General features: G+C 32.0%; 1 protein-coding gene across 2 annotated transcripts in view; it reads left to right on the plus strand.

Moving 5' to 3' along the window:
* Window positions 1-2,314: 2,314 nt before the first annotated feature.
* The window catches only part of LOC132747278 (guanine nucleotide-binding protein subunit gamma-1-like), a 30,694-nt gene continuing 7,444 nt past the window's right edge, over window positions 2,315-25,564 (plus strand). Inside the window, exons 1-4 of one of the 2 annotated variants that reach the window (XR_009628109.1) lie at window positions 2,315-2,471; window positions 7,420-7,505; window positions 8,583-8,665; window positions 23,813-23,892. Coding sequence is in view for 1 of the 2 variants with exons in the window: in XM_060736605.1 (XP_060592588.1) it covers window positions 23,883-23,892 (10 nt within the window). In the remaining variant the exon portion in view is untranslated. Of the gene's footprint in view, window positions 2,472-7,419; window positions 7,506-8,582; window positions 8,666-23,578; window positions 23,691-23,812; window positions 23,893-25,564 lie in introns of those variants that run through there. The other variant, XM_060736605.1, reaches the window with a different exon arrangement.

Below are 25,564 nucleotides of genomic sequence, written 5' to 3' on the forward strand. Positions count from 1 at the left end.
TTACTGGTGCATTATTTCAGACAAAAAATATACAAACACTTCTTCTCTTGATTGTTTTCTTTTATTTTTATATTCAATTTATTTGCAAACTAAGTTTATTGTTCTTATTTTCTAACAAAATCAGACGTTGGCAGCATGTTCACAAATAATAATTTTATTTCAGGAAACAATTGTCAAATTGTACTATGTTACAATATGCAATCAAAATGTTGAAAGTTTGTCAAGATCTAATTATCATATATTTCTTAATTAGTTACGAAGAAAATAAATTGACTATAGGTCGCAAATAACTTGATAATAGGCGTTAAACCTGTTTATCACACACCCGTGCCGATTTTGCGACTCCGTAAATATGGTATTGCACGGCCGTGCATATATTTTGACGTGACGTCATTAGCGTTATACAAACATAGTGTAAAGACGCGCTAAATGTTAGCGTTATACTATAGGCGCGTCAATACAAAATGACTCTTATTTCACTTTAAACTGTCTTAATTTTGGGTATGTGATAAATAGAATATTAAATTCGTGTAAGTTCATTACTGAATTTATTGCACTCGTTGAATAAAATAATATCATGCTCGCCAGAGGCTCGCATAATATTATTTTATTCAACTTGTGCAATAAATTCAGTATTGAACTTACACTCATTCAATATCCTCTATGTAATAATTATGTACCATATAAGGAAAAGATCACATTTTACGGCGTTACTGCGAAGCACAATTCACGTACATCGGCGTTACCTCATAAAAACGTTTCACATTTTATCAGTTTATTTTCAATTTTCTATACCACAAGAAGTTAGGTTCATGTCGCTTGTCTATCGGAAATCGAAATTATACGGTATAATATGCATTGTTGTACTTATAAGAGCCGACAAAAAGCCAAAATATCGCTCAAAACGGTGGTCAAGCCATCATTTTCACGAATGATCTTGAAAGTAAACAATTTTGTGGAAATGATCTTGATGAGGGATGAAGAGTTATGTCTTCGCAGCCGTATGCGGCTATTGTTTTTTTTTGTTTTTTTTGTTGTTTTTTTTTCAGTTCGGTTAAATAAAAAATATGTTGTCCAGTTTTCTTACCGCGTTGGAAATCCTGTCATTTATCCGCCATTCATTGCATAATTCTGCGTTACTTATTTCACGAATCTTGCGTTATTTTCACATTCCTGCGTTACTGGATATACACGGTGTGTAGGCAAATTATGTAAGTGTTCAAGAAAAGGGTAAAACATAAATACAGGATTAAAAATGAAAATTCTAACAATTCTATTTGAAAGACCCTGGCGTCATTGACAAAAATCCTCAGTAAGATTTTGCTCTAACTCCGCCATTAGAACATAAAAATAATTATTAAAATGGTCTATCTCCAGGATACAACCTGTGCCATGATTTATAAAAGCATTTCGATTAGCGGTTATCGTCAGAAATTAATATAAATCTGGCCAAACAAATTTCTAAATTATATCACGTGAATAGTTCTAAATGCTCTATGTCCCTTGCTGAAATATCTTTAAAATCCTCTATCTCCCCTATATAGTCTTTTGAAGATTTCAGAACTGATATATCCAAGCCAACCGATTCTAACTGGACTCCATGAAGGTAATATTGTTCTGGGATGTATCTTTTTTGTGACGTGGATAACTTGATACTTGGAGGGGTTATTAAATTCCATATCCCAACCCAAATCCCACTTTTCTAACCGACGGAGTTGCAGATGTCAGAGCATCTAGACCTATTCCAGTATCGTCTGCAAAAGGCGGACCTGGGAATTTATGTTTTGGGGGGGGGGGGGGACATTTATATAGGCGAGTAACAGAAGGGGACCTAGAACTGAGCCTTGGGGTACACCCGAGGATACTGGGACGGGTTATCTAGAGCAACTGCCATAATACTTAGTACTTATAGCACAACAGGCTGCAGAAAACTTTAAGACCCATCTTAAAGTTTGACAGGTCTCTGATTCGATATATATGTATTTTCAGTAGTATTTTTGGTAATTTACGTGGATTTTCTACTAGTAAGTGCTGTTTCAATATGTTAAATGTTTTCTGTGATCAGTTCACAATATTTTATTTTTGAATAATGTAACATGTCCTACATTTTCAAAATTTTCATGAAAATGAGCATGAATTCATCTGGGGGCATGCTGCTTTTAATTACAGCTTTAACAGGCATGCAGTAACAGTAGCGGGTTATGTTAACGTTGATTGTTTTGAGAAAATCAATAATATCTTCTTTTTTTATTTGTAACATTTTTTAATTTATTTTGATATTTGTGACAGGTTTGTCAAAAAAAGTGGCATTATTGAAATGACACCTATATTGGAAATAGACTATAGTCTGTTTCGAAAACGAGGCTCTAATGTCAAGTCAGCAGCCATATTGAAACGAAAACAATTAGGAAGCAGGGCGGTGTTGAAAATTTGCCATTGTCTGCAGCAGTCATACACACGAGCGTTTTAAGGTAACCGAAATAAAAAGCATGTTAGTCCTGTTTTGTGTCTACAGGAGTAATGAATATATTCACTTTGTAGCCGGTTAAAAAGCTCGCCCTTTCCTCGATCTGGTGATATATTTTTTTTGTTTTTATTCGCCGTTAAATTTTGACATTTGATGTGAGGGCAATTCGATTTTGGTGCTGAGTCAATTCTTTTGAATGCCCTTTACTGGTTATTTGACGCTCTTATGATTATCTGGTAGTTAAAACAGTTATATTTTACAAACACTGGTTACATTTCGAATCAAAGTGTGCTAGTGCTCGGACAAATCGGAGTACGAATAATTTACTTTTATCCTTTTGTTTATCATTGAATGGAGTGTCTAATAAAGATTTGCACAGTTGCAAACTGTTTATTTTCGTTCATGATGTTAACATATTACCAACTTATAAAAACCTTAACACAAAATTCATTTATTTGTGGCGTATTTTCCGTCAATAGACTAAATCTGAACTAGAGAAATTCTAATTTCTAAACTTATTACAACAACTTATCTTCATTATATGTTTTCTGCTTAATGAAGATCTGTAACCAGGCCACCACACCCCCTTTGAATATATTTTTTAGAATAGCAGAGAATTTATTTTCTGATTATCAAACTGCTTCATTTTTCCCCATCTATGTGGCATAACTCAAACCTAGCTTAAGGTCTTCAGCGTACCCGTTTATATACTATGACATGACGTGAACGCTGAATACAACCCCGTATGGAAAGTCCAACAATAATCGTGCCAGGAATCTGACACGCGCGTTTTCATTCATCGAACATGCCATGAAGTAAAGTGAAGCATACCTTGATAAAACTATATATAATCTGTTGATGAGCCAAGGACGGACAAATAAAAATCTTATTACTAACATAAACTACCTAAAAGTTTCCGACAGGTAAAAATTCCTGCAATTGGCCGCCATATTGCCAAAATGTTTGACCACGTGATTACGAGATTGACCTTTACGAACCCATGTGCTTCCAATATTTTTATAAATTACTTTGTAAAAGGTATTGAAAAAGGTGATTTACTGACTTTTATATTCAATAAAATCATATTTAAGTACTAAAAAATTAATGAAAATAAATAAAAACATTATCTTTAATAAAAAAATCGAAATCATGTCAACAAAATGTTCTTAATATAGTACACGACTCTATTCAAATCAGTTCCCGCGAATGACGTCATACAAGGTCTCGCGTGGTCCCTAAATGTCATGGACGATTATAGTCAGCGTAAATTGCAGTCTTCACGAAAAACTTAAAAAAAGCACAGGACATTCGGGCCAGTAAAATATCAAATCTTACTGGACCTGGTGATTTTTAGCCGGACCAAATACATAGATAGGTAATAAATTGATGGGTACAGGAAAACACTTTATCATGCTTCCCTTGATAATTTTGAAAGAAGCATAATACGTCTTGTATTCTGGGCCATATGTTGACAGCTTTGAAAAATCTTTAAGGACCAAATGTTTAGGCAAAATTGACTAGAATTGAACATGAACAACGCAATTTGCTTCAAACAAATCACTTTCACACAAAATATTTACTTAACTCAATAATCACAAAATCATAGCTAAATAATGACCATAATAAACAATGGTTTAATTTCCATAACTGTACGGTGCGGTACGGAAAATATCCAAGAAAAAGAAATGGCGGCCTCCATTACTCAATACAATTTAGACATCTCTCGCTGTGTTTTGAACATTTAGGACAGAATTGATGGGTTTCATTTGCAAAAAAGGCAAAAAGATCAATCTTTTAGAGAACCCTGCTTCATTATTTTGATGAATTTTTCTTATAAATTTTTTCATGACAAAAAATCTACTGGTCCCAGGGCTGCCGATTTTCCGCGGATCCGCGGAAATCTGCGGATTTCTAGCTCCTGGATCAGTTTTGAGATCGATGTAAATTCGACAAAGACAATAAATTCATTCGTCATATTTTATACAGTACCCAAAAACCGGCACGCTTCGGCTTTTATCGTTACGCTAGCCGCCTATGGTACGTCTGTAAGCGCTTTTCTCATTGGTCATATCGAGTCTTTTCCGGCATTCTATTTTAGAATAACCAATCAAATTACAGTGTACATTGTCGCTCTTGTCTGTTGTAAAAATGCGTCAAAATGTCGGATATTTGTCAAATTTAGAGTCCAGGAAATTGATTTTAGGGCATACCAAATCATCAGAATCCAGGAGCTTCAGGGGGCTTTGCCCCCTGGTCCCCCACCAGGGCTCTGCCCTGGATCCGCAAAGGGGGCTTGCGCAGTCCCCTTGACCCCCGGCGTATTTTCCACTGATTTTGCAATTTGCTGTTGGCAGCCCTGCAGGTCCATCGGACCACCAACCTTGCAATAATCACCCGACCGATGCTAAATTTAGTGGCCTCGGGCCTCGGACTGGCGTTAATTTTGAAGACTGAAATTGATGTTTATTACAGTTAAATAGGCGATTTTAATGACGGTATTAATATTTTGATACTTTAATTGGTATAGAACGATATTAAAATAATTGTTTTATCGTAAAATGCACAAGAATTGATTGGGTCAAGTGTATTTGCAAGTGAAAAATAAGAATTAATCAACTTATGTTATTCTGGTTAGGTTTCGTAACGGGTCTAATCCAAAACTTTAATGCAGCATCTGATGAAAAACAAAAATGTTAAATAGCGGCTTATAAAGTTTTGGGAGCCAGAACTAAGTCAAACCGGGACAGTCAAACTGTTTAATTTCTTGTAAAGGGCACATACAGTCAGTTTGACAGATCACCTGCTATTGTTGGTGTTTAAAGAGAACATCACCACATTGAGTTGGCATTAATGACAGAACATTTATAATTTGGCTCTATATAGTGTAACATTCCTGAAGGTGAAAGTTGAGCTCAGCAAATTTGGCACATGTCATCTTGGCCAATTGTTGAAAGGAAAGTATGAAGTGTACATCGCCAACAATTTGTAAATTCTTCATTTACACATCAATTAAATATGCAAGAATCCATTCAATCTAAAATAAAACACTGTTTCCCCTCTTATTAAATTATCTAGCTGTAAAAATCAGTGATTCCCAGAAAATTTAACGTAATCCTTGACCTGCTGAATTTCTGGAATTGCCCTGCTTTTAATTTGGAACTGTCTATTTAATATTTAAGGGATTTTAGTATCAAAATGCAAAACTTGAGCTACCAACAGTATAGTCATGTGAGACTGCATGATTCTATACTGGTGGCAAAAGTTGATAGAATTCCAGCAGGTTAAGGGTTAACATGGAACAGAGTCTGTCAATGAGAATAAAATTCTTTTTGTCTGATAGTCTCATGTTTTTGCTTTATAAATATACAAACTCAGAGATGTATATTGAAACTTTTGTTTTATCTGAAACTCTACATTTTCTTTTTAAAATTCTTATAGGTGAGATATAAATTATAATGTGTTCAATAAAAAAAAATCTACATACCTTCCTTACTCAATGTGGCATGGGTTCCAGAATGGGAAACAAAAATATTCTTAGCTTGCCTTAGCATAAATGTTAAACAATTATTATTCCGCAAGTACTTGAATAGAAAGTGAATGTAAATATGAACCATGTTGACCTATGCCTAGTTTGTATGTGGCAGAATATAATCTGTTGGTTTAGTAAGTTTAAGGGCTGAGCTGACCCTGATATTCTTCTATGGGGATTAGGGGTCAGACTAACAATTGAAACTTTTGACAGACCAGTGCATTATTTTTTATGTGTTACCAACTTACAAGTTTTGGTTGCACAAAGAAGGGCTTTGTTATTCGACATTGGTGCCTTTGTTTCCTGGGCCTAAAATGAAATTTAATTTGTTTCCCCTTCCCTACCTACCAAACAAATTTGCCCCTACCCAAAAGATTTTTTCAGGTTCTTAGGGGATGAAATTATGAAAGTATTTTTTTCTTTCAGAGTACAATAGGTACAATCTAATTTGATATTTTAGACAGCTAGCATAGTTAATAAATTGTTACATATCAGTGTTTTTGTTTCACTTTTGGGGGAAGGGGGTCGGTGCCCTTTGGAGGGGGAAAAATGCAATAGGAGGGGGATTTTATAAGGATCTTAAAATATTGACTTGTCACATATTAAACTTGTTGGGACACGGCATTAACTCCCCTCGCCTACATGAGAACGATTTGTAAACAACCTTGCTCAACAGTAAGTCTTACAGGCATAAAATAAAGCATTTTTCGGCAGTTAGTTGCAAAAAATTGATTTTCATTTCAGGCTAATTCGGGCTGCCATATTATAGGGGGAAATTTTGGCTTTGAGGGGGGGGGGAAGCATACTATTTTGAGGGGGGAATTGGGTCGAATTTCGCGGAATATTTTGGTGGAAAAAACACTGCATGTGTCAGTTGTGAATATGGTATTAAATGCATGTACATATACTATTGCACATAATAAATTAATTTTAATAGTTCATTATACATATATGCAGATTATTTATTATGCACATATAAAAAAAAATTTCCTACCTACCTACCCAACCCTAATTTTAATGGGTCGGGAAGGGGAAACAAACAATTTTATTTTTGCCCCATAAAAGTAAGATGTGATAGATAAATAACTGATTTATAATGCTATTTATAAGAGTAAAGTCAGACCAGCAAAATGTCTTAACTCTAATTTATATTTTTGTTCTGCTATCCATTTAGCTTAAATGGATTTTTTATTCTAAAATCAATGCCGAGCGCAAATTCATTTCTTAAGTAAGTGCTTAAACAGTATAAATACCAAGATATGATGACTTAAAGCAAACCATCTGTTCACAAAACAATTATAGTATTCCTTATTAACATGGATATATAAGTATTGATGTTTGATGAAAATGGAGGGTTCAGCTCTTTGATTTCAACAATAAATGATGATAATGTGCCAATTATCCAATTGCTCTTTACATTTAGTTTCAGTTATATCTAGAAGGTCAAACAGGAGAGAGAGAAAAATTTCATTTCCTATGAAACATTGCTATTGACTGAACAGACTAAAGGTGAGTGAAAATACACACAAAAGGGGTAACTTATAACATTTCTTCCTACCTAACTTGTTAACCTTGTTTACTTTGATAAGGCAATGTACATCATCTGACCCTGATGAGTGAGAGCATACCCATTTCTAGATTTAAACGATGATAATAGTGAAAATGAATGTTCTAAGAGCCCGGTTTAACTTGTTGTGGCTGTAACTTGCAACATATTTATTATTTAATCAGTTTCATTTTTGGTTATGTTTGTTTACTTACCTCCCTTTCTCTGTGTATCTTAGGTGCTGTAAGATACAAAGTAACACATATTGTGATATTATAAAAATTTCCAGCTACAATGAAGTTTATGAATAAATGTGAGGCAGTGATTTTGGAATATAGCTCTGCCAATCACTGTGAGAAGTAAGCAAATCTGATTCAGCTGTTTGTACTGTGCACATTTTATACTTATCCTAAATTATGGGCTTGGTTTCCAGTTTTTATTTGTGATAGATGTAAACCTATAAATATATTTGTTCCAGTGTTATTTTACTTTGTAGATTTTCCACTTGTCCTGCTGGACAAGCAGGTTACATTTTGCAACTCATTTTGCAGCAAACTGTTCTTGTAAAAACTAGCAGATGAGTGGAATTTTCAATCCCCGTATACATTTTCAATGTTGAATGAAAGTGTTTGTAACAGTATTTTTTAAGCACATTGCATATATATAAGATTTAGAAGACATTTGTTAAGTTTCATTGTTTTTTCCACAAAATAATGTATAGAATGAATGTAAGTAAATAATATCAAATCTGATATAAGTGGACTATTCTGAGTATTCTCCTAGTGGACTTTTGTCCAACACTTGTTTAATGTTGGTCTCGGACTTGCATGTTAAGCCTCTAACTCTTACAGTCAATGAATATTATTATTTTCCTTTTTGAAGTTGAAAACTTGTGTATTATCTATACCATTGGTTTTTCCAATCCATCATCACGGACAACTTCATTAAACAAACTGATTACTACTTTAAGAAGACATGAAATAAAAGGTTGAAACATGACTGTTATCTACTGTTATCTTTTACATTTTATCTTTTCACAGTGTGTGGCTAGTGATAGAGGCTTTTGACTAACAGGAAGTTGTCGTGTGGTATATCTCTTCACCGGGAAACTAAATAATAACAGGTATTTTTTAATATTGTGTAGTATTTGCATGTGTGAAAGTGGCTGTCATTATGTTGTTTTATAAAAAAAAATATTCCATAAGTTTAGTTTCTTACATTCTTGAACACCTGGACAAGGGCTACCAGGACAAGGGCTTTATTTTTGACAAATTGAAAGATGATCTCAAGTACTTACATGTAGTAACTTTGACTTTAAGGTTAAATTGACCCAAAGAGAATTATATGCATATCAATATTTTGTACTTGTTTTCAATCCAGTCGTGTCTTCTCATGTAAATATTTACTTGTATACATCTATAATTTAATGAATAAATAAAGTTGATACTAAGGTTAGATTTTCAAAGTTTCTGTGCACATTGTAAGGGGGCATTGGATTTATTGAATTTCATAAATTTGCATAAGCTAAGGTTTGCAAGGGAATTATTTATCTTTTGATATTTTTATTATTTTTTTTCAATTAATGATATATATTTTTGCATTATTTCTTGAACAATCATTTTTGTAAGATAAAATATTTTTTTAATAAGAAGAAAAAAAAACCCAATTGTGAAATGAGAACAAATCTAGTTATGGATTTGCATGCCAGTTCAATCTACACCTGCTGAAGTTATTTACTTGAAGTTTCACACATGTATCCCTTAAATTCATAGTATAAGGTCACTGACCGGTCACCAATATCCCTTATTCTAGAATGAAGCTTTATTCCCCATGTGTGAAATAACTACTGTCATCTTGTTTGTACTAAGAAAAGAGGAGCATTCTGTCTTGCTACAGATTCTTGCTTTTCTTTCTTTTCAATAACTGCTTTATTTCTTACTGGTGAGCCTAGAATGTATAATTTTGCATTTATTGACTGCATGGTAATGATTTTTGTGACTTTATCATCAAAAACATTAGTTTCAATTCAAACAATGGGTGTATTGCCCTTTAGGGGAGAATACATTTCTATTGTATTTTGAAGTTTTCCCAATATACCACCATACATCCCATATCTGATTGTCCCTGGTAGCTTTGTATAATTCACTCCCAATTGTTTGCTATAACAACAGATTTATTCATACCAAACATGGTGTTAATTTACTGTAAATAGTGCACTGACATTCTATCTGGCACCAAATGTTGACTCTATATTATACCTGAATAACAAAAAGTTGTTGGGGAGAACTGAGATGACATCATCCTATGCTGTTATTGATTTATTGGCCTGCACATTGTGATGTTGGTTTGATACTAGAACAGGCTTTAGTACTTTAGGAGAATGTATTTTGTGTGCTTGTTGGCACTAATTGGCAAATGAAACTTCCATTTATATCATTAATGAATGCATAATTTATTTGTTAAAACTATCAATAGAAGATAATAAACAATAAGTGAAGAAATAAAACAAGTGTATAGACGATGTAGGCAAAATTAAAATGTGATACATGACATATCAGAAAAAAAACAACATTTTTGGGAATGGTAATAATAATCCAAAGAATTTAAATGCTTTAGAATGACATTTTGAAATGTGATCTTGGCCCTTAAATGACATTGACCTTTGAGGTCAAAGTTTAAAAGTTCAAGAATAATTTTTTTTCTGTAACAATTAACAGAATGAGATTTTGTGCAGAGGCATTTGTGTTTATAAAGGCAGCTTGTTATTTTAAGCCAATAATCATTTAGAAATGAAATATTGAATTAAGAGTTGTCTGATATCAATATCGAGTTAAGTGATGACTTTATGAATCTGTACTTCAATAATTTAACAATTTACGAATATGGTGGGATTGTAAATTTGGCAGTAAATTATGACGAGATAAAATATGTATTCCACTACATGTATGTAGGTCTGTGATTAGATGAACTAGTAATTGTTTTGAGTCAGATGGGGTTTTTTGTATGAGATTGCAAAAAAAAGAGCAAATTTGTTAATTGAATTAAGAATCAATCCAATTTCAAGTAGATTTAATTGAATAATGTCTAATCTAGTTAATTACTTTTCTACAGTAAATAGTGAATGAAATTTCTGGAAAAAAACACTTGCTGTTGAAAGGCAAGCAAAATAAACATTATAATTTATAGAAGAACTTCAAGAAGGCAGTCAGTCATTCTGCTGGTATTAATTATGTCATGGGGTTGTGTTGTGTTCAAAGTTTAGACATATAGTAAAACACTCACCATTTCCTGCTTTGAGCTAAATGAAGTGATTCTTCCTGTGTACTGAATTTGGATGTTATTCAGGTAGCCCTGAGATGGTCCATGATACATACATTCAGGGTATCTGTTTGCTCCTGACACAGCAAGGGGCAATAATTGTAGCCCTTGTGTCTTTTGGCCATCTAATCTGATGTCTCATAACTGCAAAGTATTGAAAATATTTTAACACAGCAAGTTAAAGCCAATAAAAAAAAAGTGCCCTGTGGTTTTACTGACCCTAAATAGTTTACTGTACATAAAAAGTGATACTGTATGATATACACATATATATTTAAATGGCAGGGAAGACGGCCATAAACTGACCATACAGATTTTTCTTTTCTAAAGACGTTAGACTTGGTGGTGTAGAATGGATTAATGCAGATTTATGATGGTTAATACTTTAGTTACAACTGTATACTATTCAACATTTTGAATGCTAGCCACAGGCCCTAAAATCTTTATATATATATAAAGATTTTAGGGCCTGTGGCTAGCATTATATATATATTATGTATATAGTATACAATTACATACAGAATATTCTGTTGTGATATAAAAGCATAAGGTATATTGATGGTAGGTCTAGCACCTGTGATGGTGATCTCCATATGTATAACCTGTATAGAGTCAGACCAGCCTATAAATCTTTCAAGTCTGACCAGACTATGTACTTCAAATCTAACCAAACTCTTTACAAACTGTGTACTTCAAGTCTGACCAAACTCTGTACTTTAAGTCTCATAAGAATCTGTATTTCAAGTCTAACCAGACTCTGTACTTCAAGTCTAACCAGATTCTTTACTTCAAGTCTAACCAGATTCTGTACTCAAGTCTAACCAGATTCTGTACTTCAATTCTAACCAGATTCTGTACTTCAATTCTCACCAGATTCTGTACTTCAATTCTCACCAGATTCTGTACTTCAATTCTAACCAGATTCTGTACTTTCAATTCTAACCAGATTCTGTACTTCAATTCTAACCAGATTCTGTACTTCAAGTCTAACCAGACTATGTACTTCAATTCTAACCAGACTCTGTACTTCAATTCTCACCAGATTCTGTACTTCAATTCTCACCAGACTCTGTACTTCAAGTCTAACCAGACTATGTACTTCAAGTCTCACCAGACTATGTACTTTAAGTCTAACCAGACTCTGTACTTCAAGTCTAACCAGACTCTGTACTTCAAGTCTAACCAGATTCTGTACTTCAAGTCTAACCAGATTCTGTACTTCAATTCTCACCAGACTCCAGATTCATGCTAATTTTAATGAACATTTTGAAAATTTATTTAAAAGTAGAATATTGTTAAGTGAACAAAGAATGTAATTTACACATTGCAAACGGCACTTACAATCCACGTTAATTACCAAAATGAGGACAAAATATACATAAATACCTCTTACTGCATTAGTAACGTAGTAGAATTATAGTGATTGATATTGCAAAATCAGGCATTAATCGCACATAACATGTAAATAATTAATTCAATGTTGAATCCTTTTACTTTTCTTAAGATCTTAATACATTTTTCTAAAGATTGAATTTCTTGAAATATTTTGGCTCATCTGGAGGTGTGCAGCTTTAAGCACATGACTCTTTATAAGTAATTTTTGATACATGTACATAAAGGTTTATATTCCCGGATTAATTATTAATCTCTCTCAACCTATTTCATTGACATTCCATGAAGGCCATTTCATTTACTTATGATATTGAAAGGAAAGAACAACATATAATATTAACAAAAGTATAATGAGCATGTAGTTTTAAATAATGGGAACAAAAGGCATGATAATAATCTTGTATTGAAGTTTTCATGCTTCTTATTGTGTTTTATTGAAAAAGCTAGTGTCTGTTCTGGTTAGTTGGAAGGCTTTTCCCCAGAGAACTGACTTAGATTTTATTTTAAAATTGACATATTTTAGAGAACTTTTCTAATATGTAGTCATATTTACATTTTTTGAGTACATTGTCTGAGAGACAGAGAATTTTTAGATAAAAGCTGGATACATTACTATGTTTCTTATTTCATCGAGAATTAAATTAACAAATAATTGTTCATGTTGGTGATAAAATTTTATTTCATTTAATAAAAAGGAGCATTACAAATTTTTAGCCTATAAAAAAAGAAATAACCTTATAAGTACATGTAACTTAGGTCTAACTCTTATTATAATATCTTGACTGTCATTGACTTCATTGAATGTGAATGAAAATATTTGTTCTTATTTTACTTATAAAAGTGAAATATATAATATGAAATTTCCTACAAGTCCTGGTTATGTTGTATTTTTGAGCTGACAGTCTGAGAGCTTTTGTCATAATATGTTCACAACTTAATGTATTTCATAATTTGCATACTACATTTTGAGTTTAACCTCAAACCGTTTTTATGCCCTCACTTAGGAGCAGGGGTCTAAAGAGTTACCCTTGTCTGTCCGTCATACTGTTGTTTGTAGTCTTGCAAAACAATGGAATGTGAGGGCATCCATATTCTGTAGAGACACTTCAGTTATTTCCTTAAATCTTTACAAATGACTTTTATAATGGGTAAAATATTTGCATAATGAAACATCAAGTCTGTGATATTTCTCAAGGTGCTGTACTTTCTTGCAAGTACAATGTTACTCTTAAGTGTCAGCCAAAGTATTTTATTTAGGTTTGTTACATATAACTTATATGAAAATTAATGAATAATTTGCTAAGTTATCATCATACAATCATGAGTATATCTATGGAATGACAACTTCTTGCTGTCTTTATTCTGTGTTGTCTATGTAACTATATAGTGCATTTTGTTAGTTATGATTTTCATATTATTATTTTCAGTTTTGTTCTGGCATGATTTTGAATGTTGTTTTTATATTATATATTCTTTAGTTTTCCTCTTTTATTTTGTTTCTTTTATGTAGCCCAGATTGTGTTGTGTATCACCTGCTACCCTATACTACAAGCATGCCTTACCAGAACAAATCCGAACAGGTTATTAAAAAGAAAACTGAACGGGATACCCTGTCTCTTCATTTACAAATGAAACGAATGAAGGTATCTAAGGCAATACAAGAACTCAACCAGTTCTGCCAGCAACACCAGGGAGAGGACCCCCTCATCTACCCTGTCAGAGAGAATCCATTCAAGGATAAAAGAACTTGCCAAATCCTTTAATCATCACATCTTTTTTTTTTGTATATGTAATTTAAAAAACAAACTGTCTTGTTTTGCAATTTTAGTGCTGTTTCTTTTTTGTTATTTTTTTTATAAGAAAATGTTGTTACCATATAAGATCTGATGAAGAAAGAAAAGGATTATGTTATTTCAATTTAAAGCAGCATGCCTCTAGATTCATGCTTATTTTCATGAAAATTTTGAAAAATACCAGTAATTATAAGTAACCAAAGAAATTAATTTAAAAAATGCAAACAGCACTTAGATTCCACATAAGTAAGAGAAAAGGAGGGTCATATTAAGCAAATTTAGTTCTTACTGTGTTAGTCACACAGTAGAAATATGGTGATAAATGCTGCAAAATCAGTCATTAATCGCACTTAAAATTTAAGATATTTACTTGAATATTAATACATTGTATTTTTATTTCTCTTAAAATTATGGAACATTTTTCTCAAATTTGATATTCTTGACATATTTTAGCTCATCTGGAGGCATGCAGCTTAAATGTGTTTGGTGCAAAGTTTTTGTTAATTAATCATTCCAGTAATTTTTGGTACAAGAAGGGTATACTATAGTTTTGTACCAAAGCAGAGATGTAGCCAAAGCAGTAGGATTTTTTTAAAGGGTTATTTATCTGAAATAGAGCAAGTTAACGACTGACACAAGTTTTCGTAGTTTTTGAACACCTCCCCACCCCCACACCGTCATGCAACAGATGCCCATATAAGTTATATCTCTTCACATCTGCAGTGTATCTGTAATTTTTTGTTCTGTTTTTTTTTTTTTCGGACATGATTTTTGTTTTGTTTTTTTCTTTGGTATGTTGTAGTATGCATGTATTTCTATATTATTATGATTTAATAGTTCTAGTCTGTGAAATGTTGCTGAATGCGAGTTTTGTTTGTCTCAATCTCAATCAGGCATTTTATAATTAAAGATGCTTATTATTCCATATAGCTCAAACATTGACTTACTGTAAAGGTCATAATTCCTATTTTATTTCATTAATATGTGAATTTACTTCTTAATACATCCTTCTTAAAAACCGTCATTATATAAATTTATTCTATAATTTTCTTGGGTGTAAGTTTTCAGGACTTCAGACTCCCAAAAGGCCAAAACTCTTATTCAGTAATAAAAGTTACAAAAGTTAGCATTTTCTTAAAAGTTTTTATTTTTATTTTCGGGCTTTTTTAAAAATGATAAAATCTTGAAAAATTAAAATAAAAACATCTTTTATACTAATGCATGGAAGAAGGGCGAAATTGTAATTTCCCCATTTTGATAAAGGCCCAGTCTTTTTTAATGTGCAAATTTAACCTTTCCCCCGTATATCCTGTTGTTAAATCATCTATCAGTACAATAATATGAATGATTTAGTTTCCCAATGAAAACAAACCAGAGTTATCTCCCTTATTCCCATGGCTATATTGTATATAAGAGCTTTTAATAATTAAATTATACTCAGAAAGGTGCTTTGTAGTCTTAAGTAAATGTTTTTGTAGGCTTTAAATATATACATTTTAAGTATATTTTTTTTCTTCTTTTTTTTGTTAGAATTCTTATGACAAGTTAAATAAAATTGTTGGTGCTTTAGATTTTATTTGAAACCTGAAGAGTGGTTATAGAGTCAGTTACATATGTTGTTAAGCTGTTAAGTATGTCTGATATATATAGACGACCTTGTGGAGTCTTTTCTGTTAACACATTTGTGTCAAAATGAACCAAGATAAGTGTTATTATATCAAGATAAGTGTTATTATAAAATTATTATAATAATTATAATTAATATATAATTAATATTTACATTGACTAGATAAGATTAAGGATTATGTTTAAATGGCTCTTATGAAAATACTAAGATATACACAATCTTAAAAGGAAATTAAGTATTAAGAAAATTAAGTTACAGTTTTGGCCCAACTTCACTTTTAGGGTGTCTGCAGGATTCATTATTTTTTCAAATCATAGTCTGTATGAAACATCTTAAAGGAACTCCACTGAGGTTGATAAGCCTAAAACATAACATTATAATTTTCACATTGATAGACATAAGCACTTTAAACAGAAATATAAATAAATAGAGTAATAATCTCAAAAAATTATTACCAGTCCCGTCATGTCAAAAAACCTCAGTGGAGTCCCTTTAATATTCCTGAAATGAAAACACATTAAACCAAATTAATGAAATAACACTTTTTCTCAACAACATTTTTTTAGAAAATTGATAAAAAACAGAGTGTATATAAAAATTCAAGTAAAGGCAAAATATTAATTATGTTGCCACAAGTTTTATATTATTTTGTAACCTAAAAAGAAGTAGGAAAAATATTCTTGTCACTGATAGATTAGTATATTAGAGTGGAAATTTATGACAAGTTTTGTGTTATTAAACAGGGATTTCTGTAGTATTTTCTAAAGAATCGATGAAAGTCAAGGACAAACCACTTAATTGTGAATGCTGTGGTTCCGTACATGACTGTGTATTGGTTTTTGAAAGTCTGGGAAAACTACAATAATGTCATATTAACGAAGCATAATTGGCAGCAAGTTGGTTAAAGACATTAATGATTCATAACAGGACTTTTCCTAGTGTCATCACAGGTCAGACAATCACAATGCCAATTATGCTCATTTTTCCCTCCATCTTCTAAACAATTCATTTGAAAAAAAACAACATTTGCCAACAAATTCCTTTCATTCTGACTGTGCACATATTAAAAACCTAACACTAAAGAAATTAAATCCAGATGATTTATGAAATTTTATTTTACAACACAATTTCCCAAAATTTGTGTAACACCTTTTCTCCAAAATGGCTTGGAAAAGACTTGCATAAAATCAGCATAATTTGATACTTATATTATGAATAACATGATTTGTAGTATTTTTGTACAAGAGTATACTTCAGTGTTAATATGTTTTTTCAAAGATTCGCCATTTTTCATTGCCATCATGTTTTGTTTTGTTCAAAAGATATTAGATCTATAGCAATTAAGGTAACGTACATCATTAAGGTAACATTATAGTTATTTAAACGTACATGATTGTATTCTATAAATGTATGACTTCAGTTATTCTGCAATGATCTTTAAGAATGGTTGTGATGTGTTCATGTGATAACATTGACCCTTAAACCTACTTAATTTACATATTCTATTTTTACAACTGTCAATCAATTTGAAAAAAATTAAAGTTGACCAGCCAACAGTGTAGAACCTGGTCAGACTGCACGGGTTGGCAGGCTAGCCTGGCTTTATATTGACAAAGGCAATCTTTAGGATAAGGGTTTACAATTTCTATTTAATCATAACATAGAATGTTTACTTTGATGTACATGTAATTGTATATTCAGTATATATTTAGTTGCAATGTAATAATGTTGCACTCTAGTAAATTATGTTACAATTAATCGTTCTTACTTAAAAACAAAATAAAATATATGAAATATTTCACAAGTCTTGATAAATGTTGTATTTTGTGCCAGCAGCTTTAGTCATGTATCTATACTATTGATCCGGCCCTTCATTTTGAGTTTGAATATGAATATAATATGTTCCATCCATAAACATTTAGCATAATGATACATTATGTATTTCCTCGCATCATATTTTCATACTGATTACAGCCATATGATCAGGAACAACAACAACAAAAACAACAGGTTTTGTTGTGATTCATTAAGAAGTATTATGTACAGAAAATGACAATTTTGGCAAAGGTCAATCTTAATTTATATGAAGTATATGATATACTATATCTAATAAGAGATATCACTGACCAGAATTGGTATAATTAGTCTTACGGCAAGCGCTCGTTGATATGACAAATGATAGAGCTAGTTGAATGCAGGTTGGTGGGTCTATCATATGGCATACTTATGCTTACATGTAGGAATGGTCTGCATGCGTATCGGCTGAAAATAGCCATGCGACCATTAAATATGTAGAATGTTCAACGAAAATAAACAAAAAAGCATTTAATTCATTTTTAAATTTTGATGGTTTTTATGGCCAGTCCAAATGTTAATTTATATGGATGCAAAATATTTTAAAAGGTATATACATTATTTGGTGAAAAAGCAGGATATGCTTATTTATTGCGCACAAAGCAATGATTATAACCACTGATGGTAATTTTTATTCTGGAGTCCGACCTAACTAGTAATCTTAGGATTGCAGGCCGCTTGTGTTCAAACCTGTCGGGGACAAGCCATTGTTTACTCAGTGCTTAGTACTGGTTTGTTCCAGGAACTGATTCGAGAGTTTCAATAAAATTGTAGCCTCAAACACAATGGTACTAACATAATTACGTATAAACCAGACAAATTGGTTTATTATCTTCATTTTGTCCATAATTTTAAACTAAAAAAAAAAGAGAAAACATCATAAACAGGCTGTAAAAGTGGGAATTTCATGCTTGATGGGGGAAATCCAGATACAACCGAAATGTTGGTACCAACGTAGGTCACCTAAGCATTCAAAGATAGACTTAATGACTAAGCGCTGTAGGCAAGTAGATTTCATTGAGGTGGGCAGGCCCAAAAAACTTTTTTAAACATTAATAAGTTTTTTAAAAACCCGATGGAAAATTAAAATGAAAACCAACCCGGGTTCTTTTTTCTGTTGCTAAAAAAGCTTTTAATTTAGATAAAAAAAAGGAAGAAAATAAACGAAAAGACAGGGGGTGGCTAAAACGGTGACAGGGGGGTGACTAAACGGGGAAAAATTGCTAAGTTGCTTTTAAAAAGAGAAAAGAAACTAAAAACAGGGGGAAAAGCTTTAAAAAGAGATAGAAAAAGCTGTTCCAATGAAGTAGGGTCTAAAATGAAAAAAAAATAAAGTAAAAATAAAACTGAGGAAAATGCTTTTTTTGAGGTAGACACCAAAGTTTACTAAACGCTGTAATGAGTAACCAAACGATATGGGTATGTACCTTTAAAATAACTTAACGCTATGGACAGTTTCGACTAAAGGTTGTGAACGAATTAATTCTTAGTAATAATCGTTTTTTTTTCTTCAAAAGAGGTGTTTTTGCGTGACATTAAATTAAGATTACCTTGCCGCACGTTGTCAAGCTGTCGAGACTGATACTGAGAAATAAATCCGTAGATATACTATGTGTAATATAATAGCTTCTGGTCGCCAAGGATACTTGATATCTATACGGATATATATAATATAATACTAGTAATAAATTGTATATACTTTTTTCCGTGAAATGAGGATCTTGGTAAATATGTTTTCTTTTATTTATTTTTAGGTTCTCAATTACTATTCGGATGATTTTTGTAACAATTATTTCTGTTAATATATACTTGATGATACAGCACATCGTGTGTCTGTTAATGGTTTTCTATTCCTTCATTTAGTGACAATAGTATTAAATTTCGGATTATCATTCTTTCAAAAACCATTTTGTCTGTTCCGATTAGTTTAAATAAAAATTTAACTTTTTGCCTTTGTCGTTTGTAAGATTTAATGGCGTAGCTTGTGATATTGTTGTCTCAAACAGATTGGGCATACAATAAAGGATAAAGAATGAGTGTAGGTTCAATACTAAATTTATTGAACGAGTGGAATAAAAGAGACTCGCTATCATTTCATTCAAGAGTCAATAATTCAGTAATGAACCTACACGAATGTAGTAGTTCTATTCATCACATACCCAAACTGAAGACCTAAAAGTGCAAAAGAATCATTTTTCATTGGCGTATATTGTAACGATAACATTTAGCGCGGTTTTACTTGAAGTTACTTGCAGATACTTGGTTACTGCTCGCCATTATGCGACAATGGCCCGAATATGTACATAATGGTCTGATTTTAACTGAAAGTTTGACGGAAATGATCGAAAGGTTGCGATTTTCAGGGCGTGACTAGAATTAAGAACATGCAGAACGCTCATGACTTTTGCATGTCATGGCCACAGGCATTCCGTGTGTTTGAGCGATTTAAGATGAATTTAAACCATAGCGTTCCTTTTGCACAGATTTCACTTCTATAAATCACTGAAAGTAACGATGAGAATTTGCCATGCAGCTCAGAAAATCGGAAGATTGTTGAAATTACCATTGTTCTCTTATTCTGATATTTCCATTCTTGCATAAAGTGTAAATTTGGCAGTAGTCACTAATATCTGAGATTGTCCTTTATGTTGCAGTTCTTCAAACGATTTAAACTCGATTTCAATTTTCGATCATATCTTGGGTTATCATTCTTGCGCACATGCTTTGTAATGCTTTAAGTTCAACTTCTTTTGACTCAATGCTAGGTTGCTATGGATACAAACTGCATTTTTTTATTCACACAAAATGTTTAAATTCTATGGAAATGTAACAGTTGTCCGATTTTCAACGATGTATATACGGTACAATTTTAAACGTAAGTTTCTGTGGTCTGTGCTTTTAAGGAGATTGTATTTCTTCCTTTACATATGTACATTTGTAATTGATATGTACTGAAAGATGAACTGAATTTCTTTTCTAATAACCACTTTTGTAACTCGGCCATTTAACTTTTCCTAAATGTTTCATTTCGATTTGATTTTTTGTGACATCGAAATTTTTAGTCTGCTGGCGGCAATTGAATCAACCCGTGCGATTTATGCCGGCACATCCGTGCTGTTTGATCATGCTCAGCACGGTTCGTTATTCAGTTAGTACACATTTTGAAATTTTAAATAAAATGACGTTCTAAAAGATGGACAAATCCATTTAAAATATCTAGCGTAGTTAGAGTGACAATATGCGATGCCAATCAAATGTCTTGAGATATTTAAATATTTTATAAGATTTCTAACCGGATATTGCTAGATTTTGATCATATCGTAATCACTTAATCATCTTGCTACATGTTCACATTTCAGTATATAAAATCAATGTAATTGGTCATGTACGTATCTCATGCACGGCAATACGATATATTTAACTAGTAAATAAGTTGATTATTTAGAATAAACAAAATAAGGATGTACGTAGATAAGACTTATTTATGTAATTAGTGATTACAAGTTTCATGTTACATAACGCAGTCGTTATACGTGTATTTCCATAAGATGTTTTCTCTGATAATTGTTTAGTAAAATTTAGTTACCAGTTGACTGACAACCATTTGGCTTGTCCAAAAGCTTCGCTTATCTGTGTTTCTCTGACAATTTAAAAGAGTCCCGCGATTTTCTTACGTTTTTACAAGTTTATCGTAAAATTCGTGATTTTTTTCAAGTTTCTAAATATTGCTTTTAGTATTAACACCTTTGTCTCTTGTCCATTAAAACAGTATACATTAGTTTGCTTTTATGACATCGAGAAAGGGGCGTAAAATAAAGCAATACTGGTTTATTAGCCACTTTCTGTTGACTGCATCAATCAACGTAATTGTTATTCTACGTGACAAGCCAATCCCCATTGGATCGTTTTCAAACCATGCAGGTTCATCTAGTATAGCCGTGTCTTTCTTGGCAATAAATGAATCGACTTTAAACCATAACAGCAAAAATTATAGAGATCATATTAAATATTTATGTTCATGTCAATTACTGCGTGTTAAGACTAAGGTCAACAATATGAACAGATTTTCTTCCTGAATTAGTTTTTGTCAACAACGAATATTGATATTGCATTGTACAAGTGACTTGTTTCGAATGTAGAAAGTGTATGTATACGGAAATTCAGAAAAAAATATATACATGCGCAGAAGTAATGAATTACGTCGCCATGTCTTCTCGCCGAAATATGTCTGTTTTCTTTCTTGAAAGCAAAAACCTACTGACAATAATGCATTACTGATACTTAATTTATATATAACCACCAGCGAGTTGTATCGACATGATAGATTTTTATGTGCAAGTCTAGAAAGCTTGAACCTAATTCTGCATTTGAATATGAATGGTTTCTTTTGTTGAAGGTAAATTGAGATTATTCTTTCCAATTTGTACTGTATATCATGACAAATTAATTGTTATACAAGCGCCATCTATAAATACCTGAAACGCTCTGGGAATATTTCTCAGATATTTATTTCGTCAGTTTACTTTAACTGACTGTACAGAAACCTTAAAAAATGAATAAATTATTTAAAGGAAATCAAAGAATTAGCGTCAATTACCCATGTTTACAAATTGCAAAGAAAATCAAACAAAATAAAATATGCACACACATAAACTACTTGTTAGTGTATTTCACTTTGAAGTGAACAAACACTTGATTTGTCCAAACGTCATAGTTGTAAATCTCAAGATCTTCCAGGTTGTCAGGGGTGGGTTATTTTGGTTATTTTAAATCATCCTTAATGATGTATTGGGGTTTTTTGGTTTTTCGAAGAGTTTTCGGTCATGCTTCTCCTCCCACTTAGAGACAAGTGTGACACAGTGCATGCCCTTCTCAAATTGTCATAATATTATAAGCACTGTCATGCAGTCTTCCTGATACATTCTTCAGTATACTTGTTCCCCTGTAAGATTTACATCAACACATCATAAAATTGTTATAATGGAACTTGAATATGTGTACCACATAATCTGGCGAAAGTTCTTCATGAGATAAACTGGACCATCACTTTGAAAAAGATTTAATTATTAATTTCATCTGTCAATAGTAATGTTGATAATACTTTGTCAAAGAACAAATACAGGGACACAGTGGAAGAAGGGGAAAATCATCTGCACAGCGTTTTTAAGTGGCCACTTCAGTTGTCAGACCTCAGTCTCTGCAAAAGCTTTTTGCACACCATTTATAATGCAATTTGACACAACGCAATTAGGCAGTCTATATACATTCATGATCCTAAATATAAGGGTTTACCAATGTCAAGGGCATAGTTATTGCATACAAAATATGATACAGTCTGTTAAAATATGAAATAAAATATTCCTTTGAGTGCATACTTTTAAATATTTTAAATTTCCTTTAAAAGTGTTCTTAATTAAATCTGTATCTTTCTTCAAAGTTTTCACGCATTTATTAAGGATACTCTTCTCATGTATACTTATCAAATACTATAATGTCAGAAATGGACGGATATTTTGCATATCAATCAAAATGAATTGTTCAAGCGTTATTAATGATAACTCTGTTGATTAAATATTCAACCTTACAAGTTCATATGTAATGAATAAAATAAACGGACGCGAAGTGTTTGAATGTCTTGAAATGTAAACATTGTGGTAATTCATTCTGTTTAAGCCGGTGACTCAGTTTACAATGATCTATTTTATTTCTTCAAAATGTTCCTTGTTCTTCAACAAGCCTGTTGTCTTTGCTTAAAGGATGGAATTTGTGAAGTGTCTTTAAACACTTGTCTTGCTTGTTTTAGATTTAAGGAAGTATAAATGTTGCTGTTTTCAAATGTCAATGTTGCAATATAATATATTCATCTATCTATGATGCTATTTCTCTCAAGTTAACGACAGAGTCGGGTTTCAGATTTTTCTGGCGTGCAAAAACTGAATAAATATTTCCATAAATTGTCAACGTTTTTCTATGTGAGTGGCAATAAATGTTTTGACGTGAGTTATTGGAAGAACTTTTGGATTTGAGTGTTTTAAATGTGATGATAATAATGCAATCATTAAGTTATATAATATATTAAATAAACTACATGTAGGTGTGCTAGATTGGCTTTGATCATGCTGGATCGTAAAATGTCTCAATTAATCTCTCTCATGTTTGCCTAGGTATGTAGCTTTTTACAAAATTGCCTAAAATAAAGTAGGTTTAAAGAGAATGTTCGAAAATGTTTGGTTGTATTGTCAAGTTTTATTTTGTAGTTTTGTCGTAATTTTGTTGTACTTTTCAGATCTCGTAGAACTAAATCAATCTCCTCTCCCATTATACTATTTACAATTGTCTAAGTGCAGCATTGGACCATGTCTATGGGTAAGTACCCCTAAATGCCAAGGTATATGTCGAAAGCTCTAATGTACACACATACTTATGCTTGGTATATAACGCAGCTTCAATAAATATCCAATGTTTATATATACACATGTATTTAACACTCAACCTGCTAAATATGTGTAATGGATTTGCCCAGGTTTGAAAAATGAGCTTCCGGCACTGAGAGCCTGGTCAGACCGCACGGATATAAAGGATGGCCCGGCTAGTAACTGTTGGAAATAGGCAAATCACTTTTGATTTTAGCAGATTGAGAGTTGAGCCTTCAAAATATATAGAATTTCAATAGCTGTAGTTGAACTTTCACTACAATATAATGTAAAATTTTCCCCACCAGTTGTCACACTCTACATGTATAAGCTTATTAGTGCAATGCATGCATGTTAACATCTTCTGTGGAAGAGTAATACAAATGCAATGCTTTCTAATGGTTAAATATCCAGTGGTTTTCAACGAAATTCAGATATTTGAATATAGTATATTCAAATTTTGTTGCATGATTTCTACAAGTGAAGAAAATTAAAGTCAGTTTCCTGAGTAATCTCATCATGCCATAACATTCATTCATTCGTTCAGTCAATCAGTTACGAAACATTTTCATTCCAGACGTGTATTTGAGACCTACATTTATTTAGTTACTGAACAGTTTAAACGAAAACGTTTTCAGCCTATATTTGTAGTATTGCCTAAAATATAATTTAAATGCAATGTCAAGAAATTAACATAACTAATTGCATGTCTTAAGCAGTCTTTGGGTATGTATATACAGCATGTGTTGCGGTTAAGTATTTTGAACATGTAACCTTAATGGTATTCCAGTTCCTCTACTTATTTTTGTTTTGGCTTATGCATATTTTTGTGAACATTTGTCCCTGGCGTTTCTTTTATTATCCCTTTTGATATTTGCTTTTTAGCTGGTATTCATTAATGCAAATTTAATAGGATGGTTTTAAGATAGTCACTGATTTAGAATATATAGACAGATAGATAGTTTATTAAACTAAAGGTTACAACCCATGAGTTTATACAGTACAATACTCTTATACAATCTGCAAAACAATAAGCCAATGGTGGCTGTTCAAACATAAAAATAATGAAATATGTTACAATTTTTGCATACATATATGCAAAACATATAGAAAACAGAGGAAAAATAACATTGTCACTGCTGACATGTTAAGAAGAAAAGTTTTGAAATAACATCTGATTTCTCAATTCGAAAGCTTTAAATACAAAAGTTGCTAATTGTTTAAGTGTATATTCATTTTCTGTTTTCATAAGTTTAATAGATTTCAATATATTAGGATATTTCCAAAAATGTTTGTCAATGTATTTTATTCATTTTATTCGTAAGTTTTTATATACACTACACTTCAATAAAAAAGATATACGAGGGTTGTCCAAAAAATTCGTGCACTGCAGTTATTGTCGTGAGAGTTATTGATAGAAAAACATGAATTATATATCACTTGAAGGGGAGATATATCTCAAATAAGAAAACAAAAGAAAAATACGTGTAATCTGTATGTCTTGAAAACGAATCGTCATACAGTTACCTTGGTAACGTAATACCGGCGCACGACAACAAATGTGGTTAGTTCATTACATGGTCGATGCATCACGGTTTTCTTTAGACACTACATATTAACGTTAA

The sequence above is a fragment of the Ruditapes philippinarum genome, unplaced genomic scaffold, assembly GCF_026571515.1.
Source record: "Ruditapes philippinarum isolate M1 unplaced genomic scaffold, ASM2657151v2 ctg2936_1_1_1_1, whole genome shotgun sequence".
NCBI classification, from domain to species: domain Eukaryota; kingdom Metazoa; phylum Mollusca; class Bivalvia; order Venerida; family Veneridae; genus Ruditapes; species Ruditapes philippinarum.